Consider the following 15,536-nt stretch of genomic DNA (forward strand, 5'->3'; position numbering starts at 1 on the left):
TAATCCTCTGCCTGTGGTGCTGGCATCCCTGGTTCTAGTCCCGGTTGGGGTGCCAGGGTCTGTCCCAGTTGCTCTGCTTCCAGTCCAGCTCTCTGCTGTGGCCCAGGAAGGCAGTGGAGGATGGCCCAAGTGCTTGGGCCCTGCACCCACATGGGGGACCAGGAGGAAGCACCTGGCTCCTGGCTTCGGATTGGTGCAGTGCACTGGCCTTAGCGGCCATTTTGGGGGTGAATCAACGGAAAGGAAGACCTTTCTCTCTGTCTCTCTCTCTCACTGTCTAACTCTGCCTGTCAAACAAACAAACAAACAAAAAACTTATAGTGATCAAGGGCAATTAAATTATTGCTAACAAAATAAGTAAATATTTGATTTTTAAGTTAAAGGCCAGAATTTTTTTTACCTTATTAGAAGAATCTTTGAAAGCCCTATTGATATGCGTAAACTAGGCAGGAAGATCAGGAAGGAATAGTTGAGCTGGAATATTTTATGACAATTTCTGCATAGCTCTTTACTGTAACTCTACCTGCTTACCTGGCCATCCATGTGCCCACTTTCCCATGATATACCTGTCTCATCCAGGACCAGGAAGGAGGAGACACCATGATGGCCATGTGGAAGTTAAGCTCCAAGTGGAGGTGCTGTGAACCCCTCACAAAGCCTTATGTAGTCTGAACTCTACCCAATTTGTATATTTGATTAGAGCATCACTTCCTATCTCATAAAAGAGACTGCTCTTGGCTTCAGGACCATATGTATGGGTCCTTCTCTGGCCACCCCTCTCCCCCACCATGGGGAACTCTCTGGCTCACTCATGATGGATATATATCTGTGGAGGCTGGTCCACACTGAATGCATGAGTGTAGTTTTCTCTGTCTCTCTTAAATGCTTCTTTCACTTGTGCAGTGTGTTTATTCCTCTGCTGTGAATTCTTATCTCTGTGGGAGCAAGAACCTGGAATCAAGATTAAGATGCACAGGCCCATGACATTATCACTGGGCACAGGGAATGCAGTCAATAAAGTCTTGTTGAAGGAAAAAGGAAAGCCTCATCTTCATCGTCATTAATGTAAATGATTTCATTGTAGCTCAACCTGAAACTTCTTCCTCCCTGGCCTCTTGGGCCACAGCAGAAAATATGAATCCTGACTCATCGGAAAGAATTTAACCAAATGCCCCCAGATCTGTTGTCTTTCCACCTCAGGTGGACAGGTGGATTCTTTTTTTTTTTTTTTTTTTAAGGATGCTGTCACTCTTACTAAGCTCATCATTAGCAAGTGAAAATGAAAGATTTCTTCACCCCTGGCCATTTGTAACTGGTAGTTAATCATCAACCTGGGTGTGTTGATTCATTGCACAAGAAGGTCAAAGTTATGGAGGTGTGTCTATTAATATTTAAGAAGGAAAGGCAGTTTGAAAGGAGTTATTAGTTCTTCCAAAGGAACTTTCTCTTTTAAAATAAAAGTATTACTTACTTTTTTTTTTTTTTTCGTTCTTCTACTGGGGAGTTTGAAAAAAATAGCGGGAAAAGATTAGACACTGATGTTTTAAAATAATATCTTTTCTCAGAAACAGTTTGAAGACAGAGGAAACTCTGTTCCAGTTAATGTTACTTAAAAAAACTTTAAAAACTTATTTGAGAGGTAGGGAGAGCAAGAGAGAGAGACAGATCAAGCTAGGGCCCATCTGCTGGGCCATTCCTCAAATGCCTGCAACATCATTGTTGCTTGCCAGGGTCTGCATTAACAGGAAGCTAAAGTGAAGACTGGACGTAGGTATAGAATCCAGATACTCTGATAGTGAATGTGGATGTCTTAACCAGCATCCAAACTACTAGGCCAAATGCTCACCCCAGTTTAGTGTCACTTTAATATTCATTTCATTCTGACCATACAGACTGGAAGTGGGAGAGGGGAGTACCAGCCCCATTTCAGTGTATCTCTATCTTGCTTGTCCTGGTTTGAAAGTCCAGCTGTGTTTTCTGCTAGTTTTCTCATCCACAGCTTGCTAGCATTCACATGTAACTGACGGAACTGCTTGACTTAAGGCTGGGAAGCCAGGCTCCGGTGACCCTGTGATGGAGCTGCACTCAGTGAGTGTGAGGGGTGGGGGACAGGCTGGTCATGGAGGAGGCACTGGGGAGCAGAGGGAAGTGGGATGTTCCCAACAGAAGCGATGTTCCGGGCCACTTTCTCAAGGTGGGTGGAGTGGACATGCCCTTGAGGGACCTTGTGGTCTCATGTACTCTGGCATTCTATGGTCCATTCTGGGACTCAAGCACCTCATTCATCATTCAGTGTTGCTAATATGAGTTTTATCTGCATATGTCACAAGGTTTTAAGGGACTCAGATTTCTTATATGTATCTGTCTATCTGCCTACCTATTTATCTCCTTGAAAGTACAGAGTATTTTGACTGTTATTATCATTATGAAGTGTGTCATTTATCTGCTTGCAGCATCTGAGACTCCTGGATGTGAGAGGGTTGGCTTATCAGGACAACCCCCATCCCTCTCTCAGGCAGCAGGTGGCTATGGGAGGGGAAAGAGCCAGCTGAACATGTCCCAGGGAAGTCTCCAGGACATGCATGTAAGGCTGTTCCCATGCTCTGTGTCTCTCAGTTTCCTAGCAGTTTTAAGAATGCCTTTGGCACCCTGTATGGGGTGGTATACCTAGGAATTGCTAGCTTTTGGCAATCAGTTCTCTGCTCAAACTAGAGGCAGGCTTGTGGATGGGAGACAGAAGATTGGGGGGAAGGTGAGGTTGTGGTACAGAATACTGATTGCAAGTTGTCCTCTCTTAGCCAATAGGAAGCACCATGTTAGGGCATTGTGGTCTTCCAGATGGTGAAAGTTGAATGCATATGAAGGCAATCTTGGTACTTGCAGCTTACTTAGGGACAAGCCCAGAGGGAATAAATATCTCATCAGGACCTAGGTTTATTGGGAAGACAATTATTCTTCCCAAGGAACCTAAAGAGTGTGTTCCCCAGGAAAAGGGATTTCTCTGGATGTTGGCTTTAATCAGTTTGGCAATTTCTGAAGACTGATTTTAGGTCCAAATTCCATGCTGAGAAATCAACAAGAACTGATAGAACAACCAGGTTCTTTGCACAATGTACCTTAACTGCTTGTGGAAGAAACCGAAAATTCCTTCCTGAAGTGATGGAAATATCTGAACAATGACTGCTTGCACAACTGAATTATGACTGTCTTGCATATGGGCCCTTGTAACAAAATTCCATCAACTGGAAAGACATTTATTACTCATGGTTCTTAAATCTGGCAAGTGCAAGGTCAAGACACTGGCAGATTCAGTGTCTGGAGGTACCTCCTCACTTCTTGAATGATAGAAGGGATGGATGAACTTCTTGGGCCTTTCTTGTAAGGGCACTAATCCCATTATTGAGGGCTTTGCTCTCATGACCTAATCACCTCCAAAGGCCTCATCTCCTGATACTATCACCTATGCATGAGGACTTCAACATATGACTACATACAAGACCACAGGACTCTGTCAGCCTCAGAATCCTTTGACCAGATGAGGATGTGAATGCTATGGAGCTTTAAGCCCCTGTTGTTCTAACATGGTCTTGGAGGATGGGCCATTCTGGCCAGATTTCTTGGCCAAGTGTTCAGGTAGGTGGTGTCTCTAAAGACTATCGTGATTCCTAGAGCATTTCATGTGCATGTTCTTTGAAATGCAAATGAAGAGAAAAACCATCATGTTGAATTAATACTGTTTGCTGGGATATACCAAGGGCTATTGTAAAATACCAAATGCTAAACTTTGGATTTTTTCTAAAACTCTCAGATTGGGGAATATACCATTCCTTCCATAGCCTGTGTCATAAATTAACAAATTTATTTGTTGTATCATTCATTAGGCAACTACTCATCAATGAAGGATAGAAATGGTGAGTATTGTAGGAAGTAGACAACTGCATGCAGCTCCCAGACAAGCCAGTCATACTCCTGCTCCCATGAAGTAACTGGTGCATTCCCTTCATAAAATCCTCAACATTGTGAAGTGGTGTTTACACCTTAGCAAAATCTGACGAGGACAATAGTATTCAAAACAGCATGTTCCTGCGTTAGTATTTAGACTCCTTTTGCAGGACTGTGTCCATAGAAGGATAGGTTTTGCTTTTACCATTAGCTATAGTAGGATGGGCTTTCAAAGATGGCTCCGCATCACTTGTAGTTTTCAATATGCACTTCCCACCACTCATCTCACTTAAGGTATCAATGGGCAGTGAAACACTCAAGATGGATGTTCTTCCAGGAGACAACCACGAGAATTAAATAGTTGGATCTACTTGCACAGTGAACCACATTTTAATTAGAGTTGAGGCTGATTCATTTTTTTCCCACTTGGGACAAAAGAGATGAAACATTTTCAGTGGTGTGAAAGTATTAGCAAAATGCCAAAGACTGGGGAAGGCCTGACACTAAGCCAATTTAAAATTTCTGTCATGTTTCCCACCTTCCTCTTTGAGTGTTCCTTCAAAAGTTCTTAATGACCAAAGGACATTTCCATCTTTAGAGAAGCATAGAGAATACTCTTTAGAGACATGCATTGTGCAAAACCTTTGTGTGTCACTTATTCTGGGGATTTTTGATGTACCTACTCCCTAGTTCTTCATAACAAGAATTTACAGCTTACAGATCAAAAAGGAAAGGTTTCAGACAGCATCCTAAAATAGACTAAAAGAATTTCACAAAGCTTGGTTCTTCTAAACCATATTTTAAACATTCTGGAAGAGAGATGTATTTTCGAAGTCCTTAAAACCTATCACATTCCATTTTTAATAGTCTTTTACTTGAAACAAATCTTTAAATTCTGTAGCTGGCATGTATCTTCCCAGCAGCAGAATATGTGATTTAGAGGAAGTAAATCTGCCTTATTTAAATTGTCCAGAAATTTTAAAGAATGCTTCATTCGAGGGGAAGAAAGCACTACTTCTTTGATCCAATGCTTTCAAAATAAATGTAAAAATCAGTTTTAGAAATTAGGAAATCAGAGCTAACAAATGATTTAAAACCACCCCAGGAGCAGAGAAAGATAACATCAAATTCCTCAGAGAAGAGAAAGGTCTATAAATAGAGGCATTGAGAAACTCTGGAAATGTTCCAAAAGTAATTCAACAAATTAATCATCATTACCTGTTTTAGATCTGGCCATTCTTTTGGTAGAATATGACTATGGATGTCAATTTTCATCTCCACAGGATCAGAGGAGACACATGTAAGGAAAGGAGTTTTGCTATCAGAGGATCTCTATGAGATTCGTGGAGTAAATGGATATACTAAGTCTCCTTATGACTACTTTAGGCACCAGTTAGTAGCCCTGCCCAGTCCAGTCTTGGTCTATTGGAACTGCCTTATTAAAGTTCAAAGCACTGTTTATTTGACAACCTGGCTTTGGGTCAACACTCTTTGGTAATCAGGACTCTGAGCACAAAATTAAAAAAAAAAAAGTGTCAAAAAGGAATGTACTTTCCCTCTGATGTCAAAAGTACAGAGGGGTGCTTTAGGTTATAGCAAGTCAAAAATTGCCCAGTCTTTGTTTTTACATATTTCAACTTTTTTTTTCAAGATATACATGGTTAAAAGTCTAACAGTACATGGTTAAAAATCAGACAATACAGAGAGATTTTTAAGAAAAGTGACAGATCCTTGGCCTTGGTTTCACTCCCCAGAAGCAAGCAATTTGGATTCTTTTGCTTTTTGTTCAGTTAGTTACTTCCATGTCATTAAAGAATATTTAACAACTTGCTTGTTCATGAAAATTTGTCATATTGAGAAGTTGTGGGGAAGATTTCATTTTTGCTTTTAAATCATAGAAAGAGAGCACTGTTCATATATATCCTTCCTCTGTTATCTTTCCCTCACTCATTCATTCATGCATGCATTTAATAAACAGGTACTGAGACCTAGTGTGTGCTAAGGATATGCAGTTGAGTGAGAGGTTAGAGGATATGCATGCTGTAATGTGTAACTACACACAGCCCAAGAGTCAGGGAAATAAGACAGAAACTGTTTCCTTTGGGGATTGTCAGAGCAGATGGGGTGGGCTTCCCCTGAGCATAAAGTGGGGCTCACCATCCCACCTCTAAAGAAAGCCTGGACCCAAACAGCTCTTTATTGTTCTGTGTCCACCCTTTCCCCCAGAACACGTGAAATGTTAAAGGGGGGGACTGTGTTGTGGTGCAGTGGGCTAAGCTGCTGCTTGTGAAGACGGCATCCCATATCAGAACCATGGTTCTGAGTTCTGGCTGCTCTGCTTCTGATGCAGCTCCCTGCTAATGTGCCTGGGAAGCAGCACATGAAGGTCCAAGTACTGGGGCCCCTGCCATCCATGTGGGAGACCAGCATGGAGTTCCACATTCCCAACTTTGGCCTGGTCCAGCTCTGTTGTCATCTGGGGAGTGAGCCAGCAGATGCAATATCTGTGTGTGTGTGTGTGTCTCCCTCTTTTTGTCACTCTGCCTCTCAAATAAATAAATAATCTTAAAAAACAATGTTAAAGGGACCCCGGGGCCCCTGGCAAAGCCTTGACTCTGCATTGGGATTCTCCCTTCAGCTCAGCTTGCACAATGCAGGGACCAAGGAGTCAAAAAGCCCAGCTACTATAATTCAAATCTGGATAAATGATAACAGATACGATTTTCAGTGTTGCTCAGATGAAAGCAAATAAAAGAAATGCTAAAAATCCATTTTAAAAGTAAGTGAGCTAAAACCAGATGAATGAGCCTTACATTAGCATGTAGGCATATGACAGTACCCAGCAAGGGTACAATCAGTTGTAGAGCAATGTGTGTGGGCCAGGCACTGCTCCAAGTACTTTAATCATATCAGCTCATTTGTTACTGATAACAGTCCCACAAGATAGGAACTATTACCATTATCTACTTTGTAGAAGGAGAAGCCAGAGAAATTAAGTAGCTTGTCCATCACTTTGGTGGAATGAGAAGGCAATGCCAAGATGGCCGCTGGCAAGCCAGCGTCAGTTACTCAGGAATGGCCTTGAAACCCACCTGGCAAATGGAGCCTGCCTGGCAACAGGCTGTGATTGGATGGCTTTGAAACCCACATGGCAAACGGAGCCTGCCTGGCAACAGGCTGTGATTGGATAGCTTTGGAAACTGCCTGGCAACAGGATGTGATTGGTTGGGGCATAGACCGCCCCTTGACCGGATTGGCTGGTCTTGGCTATATAAGCTGTTGTACTAACTGAAATAAATGAATCTGCGGGCTGCTCGCCTCAAGCCTGCTTTCACCCGGCTCCCGGGATCTGTGTGGTGACTCCCCGCCTCTTGCCCCCACCACGCTCCTCCTCTCAGAAACGAACCCAGTGCAACATTGTTGAGAAATCAACTGCAACACATCACTATGTGATAGAGACTGTGTTTGAACTCATACAGTGTGGCTTCAGAATTCTAGAGATTTGGGGATTAGCATCCTACAGGGGAATGGAAGATCATATTATGGGCTTGTACAAAGCTAAAATTCGCACTTTAAGCTGAAAATCTTGAATGGTCTATATCACTAGATCCTTAGTGAAGCAGTAGACTAGAGAAAAGAAACTACTTGCCAAAAGGGGAATCTCTAAGGATTCCTGCCCCTCCTGTGAAAAAGAAGCAGAGAAGGAACAGAAGGAATGCTAAACATCCACCCCCAATATATGTAGCTCCATTATTCCTACGTCAATCAAGTGAACGTAATCTACTGGGAGCTGCAGAGAGGAGTCCCAATGCCCAGGAACCACCAAAGATCTCAAAAGCATCACACAAGGAAAGAAAACTAACCTCCAGCCTAGCCCACAGAGCTCTAAGCCATCTTTTTAATTTTTTTTAAAGATTTATTTATTTATTTGAAAGTCAGAGTTAGAGAGAGAAGGAGAGGCAGAGAGAGAGGTCTTCCATCTGCTGGTTCACTACCCAGTTGGCCGCAATGGCTGGAGCTGCGCCAATCTGAAGCCAGGAGCCAGGAGCTTCTTCTGGGTCTCCCACGTAGCTGCAGGGGCCCAAGGACTTGGGCCATCTTCTCTGGGCTGCTCTTCCTGGCCATAGCAGAAAGCTGGATCAGAAGTGGAGCAGCCGAGCCTTGAACTGGCTCCTATATGGGGTGCTGACACTGTAGGCGGCGGCTTTACCTGCTACGCCAGAGTGCCAGCCCTTAAAAAATTGTTTAGAATTAGATTGAGTAGCTCTTTTCTCTTGGCCTTAGTATAATGTCTATAATCAGCTCAAATACCAAGGACTGACTTCAGCCTTGGCTACTTATTAGCTGGATGGTCTTGGATGAGGTACTTAGTCTCTGTAAAATGATTTGCAAAATAGAACCACCATTGATTTCTTAGAGTTCTGGTATTATTAACTTGAGTCAGATGAAACTATTACCTAACAATTATATCACTACACATAATCCATTTGTTAGTCCACCATATGTAAATACTAGCAAGACATGGGTTAGCATTCTAATTAAGGGGCTTCTCTCCTCCTTGTTTTGCACTGTATAAGAATCCTGAGTTTATGTGAGCCAGGAATATGGGAAGGGGCATGTCTCACTCTGTGGTGGTGATGGTGATTGTGTTCTCCTCGGCTAGGCCTGTGTGGTGCACTAGAAGATGGGCAGCTCCACTGGTTGAACAGACCACTTCTGAAAGCTCCCATTCCAAAATGAAATTCTTTACCCCATATCTTCTCCTTTTCTTGTGTTTTCTCTCTCAGTGACACCCAAGTATTCAGGCCACCCTCCTTCCTCTCTGCCTGTTGTTCTCCACAATCAACAAATAATCATTTTTAAATGATTTTATTTATTTATTTGAGAGGTAGAGTTACAGACAGTGAGAGGTAGAGACAGAGAGAAAGGTCTTTCATCCACTGGTTCACTCCCCAAATGGCTGCAAACCGCCAGAGCTGAGCTGATCCAAAGCCAGGAGCCAGGAGCTTCTTCTGGGTCCCCTACATGGGTGCAGGGGCCCAAGCACTTGGGCCATCTTCCACTGCTTTCCCAGGCCATAGCAGAGAGCTAGAGTGGAAGAGGAGCAGCGAGACTAGAACTGGCACCCATATGGGATCCCAGTGCTGCAGGCAGAGGATTAACTTACTGTACTATAGCACTGGCCCCAGTAAATAACCATTTTAAAAACTGTAGCCCTGTTGTATTTCCCAGTGCTGTTCCCTCCTCTCTCATCTCACTTGCAGGCCTCATCATCTCTCTCCAGCACCCTTTGGTCACCTACCGATGGTTTCTTGACTCCAGTCTCGGCCCACTGTAATCCATCCCCAAGCCTCTTTTGGCCTTTCCACGGTTGGTCACTGCTAAGTCCAAGCATCCATGTGGAACAAGACCCCAAATGTACTTTTCCACCTCACTGTGTACATGTTTAGCCACTGTGCCCTATGCTCCAGCCATAGGGAACACTTTGTGCCTTCCCCAGAGTCACGAATTCCCAGTTTGTCTTAATTAATTACTTCCTTGACCTTTAGAGTCTGGAATGATCTTTTCTTGCCCTTCCTTCTGCCAAGGGTACTCCTGTCTGTGACTCAACATTTAGTTTAAATATCAACTCTTCTGGGAAAAACATCTCCCTTTCTCTCTCTCCCTCTTTAAATGTTTATTTTCTTTTATTTATTTGTAAGGTGGGGAGGGGACAAGAGAGACAGATATCTCATCCACTGGTTCACTCCCCAAATCCACAACAGCCACAACAGCCAGAGTTGAGCCAGCCAGAAGTCAAGAGTCAGAAATTCAATCCATGTCTCTCCTGTGGGTGGCAGGGTTACTTGGGCCATCACCTGGGGCCCCCTAGAGTGTACATTAGTGGGAAATTGGAATTGGAAGTGGAGCTGGAACTTGAACCTAGGCGCTTAGATATGGAATGCAGGCATCTCAAGCAACATCTTAACTGCTGTGCCGAATGCCGGCCCCTAAAGCCTCTCTTGACTACTTCTGCCCCCTAATGGCAGAAGGGGCAACATCTCCTTGTAAGAGCACAGGGATGAGAAGTGATGCTGGCAAAGTTGTGTGTGAGTTCAAGTTTGTTTTCAAAGATAGCAGAGTCCCTTTCTGTTACTCCTGGGTTTGGGCACCCAGAGATCTCTTGATATTTTTTCCTTTTTTTATCAATACTTGCCATTTGGAGAGCAGCTAATTTCAGTCTTTTAAATTTGAATTTGAATTTGTCTGCATCTGGACTATTGAATTAATGAAGCTCTGTGTGAAAAGAAGCCAAGTGGGTACTTGCAGTGGCTAATTTTATGTGTTAGCCTGGCTAGGTCATGGCATTCAGATATTTCATCCAATACTGTTCTACATGTTCCTGAAAAGTGTATTTTTGTAGGTAGAATTAACATTTAATAAGTAGACTTTGAGTAAAGCAATTTACCCTCCACAGTGTGGGTGAGTTTTATCCAATTGGTTGAGGCATTAACAAAAAAAACCTGACTTCCCAACAAGAGGGAATTCTGATAGCAGACTGCCTTTGGGTTTGAACCGCAGTATTAGTTCCCTGGGTCTTCAGTCTGTTGGCCTTTGCTGCAGAGTTTGAACTTGGCCACCCTCTGTAACTGTCAGAGCACAATCCTTAAAATAAATTCTCTGTCCGGGTTGGCATTGTGGTGCAGCAGGTTAAGCTGCCACATGCAAGGCTGGCGTCCCATATCAGAATGCTGCTTTGAGCCCCAGCTGCTCTACTTCCAATCTAGCTTCTCACTAACATGCCCAGGAAAGCAACAGAAGATGGCCCAAGTGTTTGGACTCCTGCCACCCGTGTGGGAGAACCCAGATGGTGGATGAAAGATATCTGTGTGTGTGTGTGTGTCTTCCTCTTTCTCTGTCACTCTGCCTTTCAAATAAGTATATAAATATTTAAAATATTTTCTCTATCATACATATATGCGCACACATATAAAATTTATTGGCAGAGTTATGTTCTAAGAAGTGCATCAGGAGGTGATTGGATTGTTGTGCAAACTTCAGTGAGTGCACTTGCTCTAACCCAGATGGTGGAGGTCAATCAATGAACATGGCCTCTGGGTGCAGTTATTAGATATATGAGGCCACAGCTGGCATAATGTGGTAGACAGTTCTTTTTTTTTTTAAGGGAAAGAGTTTATTGGGCAGCTGATCTTCTGTATATAAAGAGAATCAAAAATGAATCTTGATGTGAATGGAAGGGGAGAGGGAGTGGGAAAGGGGAGGGTTGCGGGTGGGAGGGACGTTATGGGGGGGAAGCCATTGTAATCCATAAGCTGTACTTTGGAAATTTATATTCATTAAATAAAAGTTAAAAAAAAAAACAGCAAATGGAAAATTTCTCTGGCTCTTCCCAATAAATAAATTTCTCTGCTTTTCCAATTAAAAAAAAAAAGTTTATTGGGGGAAACCTGATAGACCGGAAGGAAGGGGCAAAGAAGGAAAAGACAGAGAATGAGAGCGATGGTAGACAATTTTACAGTGAATTCTTTTTGGTAAATAGTAAGAGTAAATTCTAAAATAACAAAAGTAGGGGCCAGTGCTGTGGTGTAGTGGGTAAAGCCACTACCTGCAGCACCGACATGCCACGGGTGCCAGTTTGAGTCTCAGCTACTCCACTTCTGATCCAGCTCCCTGCTAATGCGCCTGGAAAGCATTGGAGGAAGGCCCAAGTGCCTGAGGCCCCCACCTACCCACATGGGACACCTAGAAGAAGCTCCTGGCTCCTGGCTTCGGCTTGGCCCAGGCCTCATTATTGTGGCCATTTGGGGAGTGAAAAAGTGGATGAAGACCTCTCTCTCTCTCTCTGTATCTTTGCCTTTCAAATAAGTAAACAAATATTCTTTTTTTAAAAATAAGGATAAAAGCTGAGGCCAGCTTGGATTTAAGTTTTAAAAGTCCTAGCCTAGAAGGAGGTACCTTTCTTTGAAGGGAGGATAGAACTTCCACTTTGACTATGGCCTTGTCTAAATAAGGTCGGAGTTGGTGAACTCAAGAGGCTTCCATAGCCTTGGCAGCTCATGACAAGAGCCTCGGGTGATTACTGATGTCATAAATAAGAATGTCATTTGTTAAATCAACAACAGGAATCACTGTGCACTTGCTCCCCATGTAGGACCTCTGTCCTTAATGTGTTGTACTATGAGAATTAACAGTAAAACTAGTCTTCAAACAGTACTTTATGCTTTGTGTGTCTGTGTGGGTGCAAACTGTTGAAGTCTTTACTTAGTATATACTAAGTTGATCTTCTGTATACAAAGATAATTGAAAATGAATCTTAATGAAGAATGGGATGGGAGAGGGAGTAGGAGATGGGATGGTTTGTGGGTGGGAGAGTGGTTATGGGGGGAAAAAGCTGCTATAATCCAAAATTTGTACTTTTGAAATTTATATTTATTAAATAAAAGTTTTCTATTAAAAAAAATCTTAGCCTCAGTGGTTAATGGCAAAACTTTAAGCAATAGACTTGGGAGGACCCAGGGTTGAGAGTAAATTTTAACTTTCTTCTGACTACATAAAGATCAGGTAAAAGTGAGACAGAGGAGAGGGCAGTGTGTAGCTACTGTGGGTCCCAGAGGAGGGTATCCCTAAGCCCTACCTTCCAGAGGCAGGTCCTAGATTGGGGTGGGAGAAAGAAACTTCAGGTGAGTTGGGGGATTTGATCAGATAGTGGAACCTTGCAAACTGCTGACTGTTGTGTCTGAAACAAGAGGTCTGTAGATAAACAGCACCTGAGGCTTAGCAAGGCCTGAGAGCTGAAAGCAAGCCAGGCATCAACGGGCCTTGTGCTGAAGGCTGAGAAATGAGCCAGCAGGTAGCTGTGTGTGTTAATGATGGGAGGAAGATGCTTCAACGAATCCAACATAAACAGTGACCCAAACCAGATACCTCCTTTTCTTGCTAATGCAGTAGACTACCAGAGGAAGTCAGAGGGTCTAGGACGACAAAGTAGGAACTCTAGCCTAGACTTGCGAACTTTATTTCTTTGGGCAAATTACTGAATTCTCCACATACTTGTTTTCCTGTGTGTAATAAGGGCCAACAATAGTGGAATTTTGGGCCACTGCAAGGATTAAATGTGTAAAGACATGGAAGGCACATAAAACAATGGGTATCAGAGAGTAAGTGGTATGTAAGGGGAATCAGTGTTTTTTATTTGAGAGGCAGAGGGACAGAGATAGAGAGGCAGTCAAACAGACAGATAACGTCCATCTGCTGGTTCACTTTCCAGGTGCTTGTAATTGCTGGGCCTGAGAGCCTGAGCCAGGCCAAAGCCAGGAGCTGGGAACACAAACCAGGTCTTCTATGTATGCAGCAGAGACCTACTTGAGCCATCAGCCTCTGCCTCCCAAGGTGTGCATTAGCGGGAGGGTGGAATCAGGAGCCATAGCCAGGACTCAAACTCAAGATCTCTGTGTGGGATGTAGGCATCTTAACCAATCGTCATAGCTAGGGCAAATACTCCAGCTTTTTTATTTTAAAGAGGGTAGAGGTAGGAAGAGGAGAGGAGGGGAGGGGAAAAAAAGTGGAGGAGAGAAGAGAGGGGAGGGGAGGGAGAGGGGAGTGGGGAGGAGGCGGGTGGAGAAGGATATCTGGTTTACTCTCCAAATTACCACAACAACTGGAAGTACTGAAGCTGGGAAACTGGGAACTCAATCAAGATCTCCCACATGGGTGACAGGAACCCAACTATTGAGTCATCATTGCCACTTCCCAGGGTCCTCGTTACCAGGAAGCTGGAACCAGGAAGCTGGAATCAAGAGCCCCAGCTAGGTGTCCAACCTAGGCACCTGATGTGAGAGGTGGGCATCCTAAACACTAGGCTAAGCACCCACCCCTGGTTGCTGCTTTATTTTTTATTTTATTTTATTTTTTTGACAGTGAGAGAGAGAGACAGAGAGAGTCTTCCTTTTTCCATTGGTTCACCCCCCAATGGCTGCTGCGGCCGGCGCACCGCACTGATCCATAGCCAGGAGCCAGGTGTTTCTCCTGGTCTCCCTTACGGGTGCAGGGCCCAAGGACCTGGGCCATCCTCCACTGCACTCCTGGGCCACAGCAGAGAGCTGGACTGGAAGAGAGCAACCAGGACAGAATCTGGCGCCCCGACCCGGACTAGAACCCGGTGTGCCGGCGCCACAGGCGAAGGATTAGCCTATTGAGCCGCAGCACCAGCCTCTAGTTGCTGCTTTTCATATTATTACACAAGCCCACCAGAATTTAGACTGCACTTCAAGGAAAATTGTGTGGGCAAGAGAAATCCTGAAATAACTTCTGATGGCATGGGACTTGTATTAACAGTTGACAGGAATTCTAGAAAAAAATTATATTTTGTATTCATCTGTATATTTACATACCTGTAAAACTTTGCAAGTTCACCTAGGAATTCTAGGTGTGATTACATGGATAGGGAGGCTTTTGAGGGGTGGTTGGGAATGCTAATCTCCCTCTGCTTGGGTTCTGTTATCAATGGATGTGGGCTACCCAAGGAGGCATCCAGCGGGGGACCAGGAAGCAGGTGAAAGATTAGCTCAGGGGGCAGGTGGGGCGGACACTAGAGTGCAGGTGGAGGGTTGCTTTGGAGAGGAAGAATCTTCTGACCATTGGAGGGCAAAGGAAAATCTGAAAGGATCTGATGAGGCTAAGATGTGTTGAGCTGTTGTTCCTTCTGGTCTTTATGGGGTGGGAAGGGAGGGCGTCCACCGTCCACAGAGACGGAGTTGGAGATTCACAGAGAAGAAGCAGTTTTAAAATGGCATTCGAGTTCCACGCTAGGTGACTTGCTACAGTAGCATCAGGGCTACTGTGTGGTTGGACTTTCAGAATGCTTAACTGATACTCAGGTAGAAATATACCAAGTGATTTTTAAAGTCTAGAAGAAAAGCAGTCACAAGCATCCTGCACTTCTACTAGAGTAGTGAGATTATGAGCGACTTTTTATCTCTGAAATATTTTCTAATGCAGTGATAATACACTGATCTCTTGAAAGGCTTATAAAAGCATAATTAAAAAGAATTTCTGATGTGTCCTATTGTCACTGTTCTCAAAAGTCACCATCATTAATGCCATCTTTTCCTATGAAACACAATGTTTTGTCTTCTCTGAGTCATTTTAGTCATAGATTAATCCAATGTCTCATCCCACTGTGATAAGCTAGACATGGCATATACCTGTTTCCCTCAAAACAGAGTCAATACCCCCACAGCCCTGTATAACTTACTCCAGATGCCTCCTGAACTCCTCTTTTTATTTGAAAAGCAGAGAGACAGACACACAGAGGTAGAGAGATCATCCATCCACACCCGTTCACTGTTCCAATGCCCACAATAACCCGGAGCTGGGCCAGGCTTAGGGAAGGAGTGGGGAATTCAATTCAGGTCTCCCACTGAGTGGCAGGTTCCCAAGTTCTTGAGCTATCACCTGCTGCCTTCCAGGGTACACATTAGCAGGAATCCTGGAAATGGGAATGGAGCTGGAATTTGACCTGAGACATTGCACTGTGGGATGTGAGTGTCCCATGCAATGCTTAACTGCTGTGCCAAACACCCACCCTGTAAACT

The 15,536-nt window shown here is 43.8% G+C and overlaps 1 protein-coding gene across 6 annotated transcripts in view; it reads right to left on the bottom strand.

The window, feature by feature from the left end:
* Positions 1–5,355, bottom strand: part of ACMSD (aminocarboxymuconate semialdehyde decarboxylase) — a 73,856-nt gene extending 68,501 nt beyond the window's left edge. For all 6 annotated transcript variants that reach the window (XM_089329293.1, XM_089329295.1, XM_008258508.5 and 3 more), the window contains exon 1: positions 5,161–5,355. In XM_089329293.1, coding sequence (XP_089185419.1) covers positions 5,161–5,217 — 57 coding nt within the window. In that variant the 5' untranslated portion in view covers positions 5,218–5,355. The remainder of the gene's footprint in view (positions 1–5,160) is intronic.
* Between the last annotated feature and the right edge of the window lie 10,181 nt (positions 5,356–15,536).

This window comes from Oryctolagus cuniculus, chromosome 3, assembly GCF_051225735.1.
Source record: "Oryctolagus cuniculus isolate XC-2025 breed Fujian yellow rabbit chromosome 3, ASM5122573v1, whole genome shotgun sequence".
NCBI lineage: Eukaryota > Metazoa > Chordata > Mammalia > Lagomorpha > Leporidae > Oryctolagus > Oryctolagus cuniculus.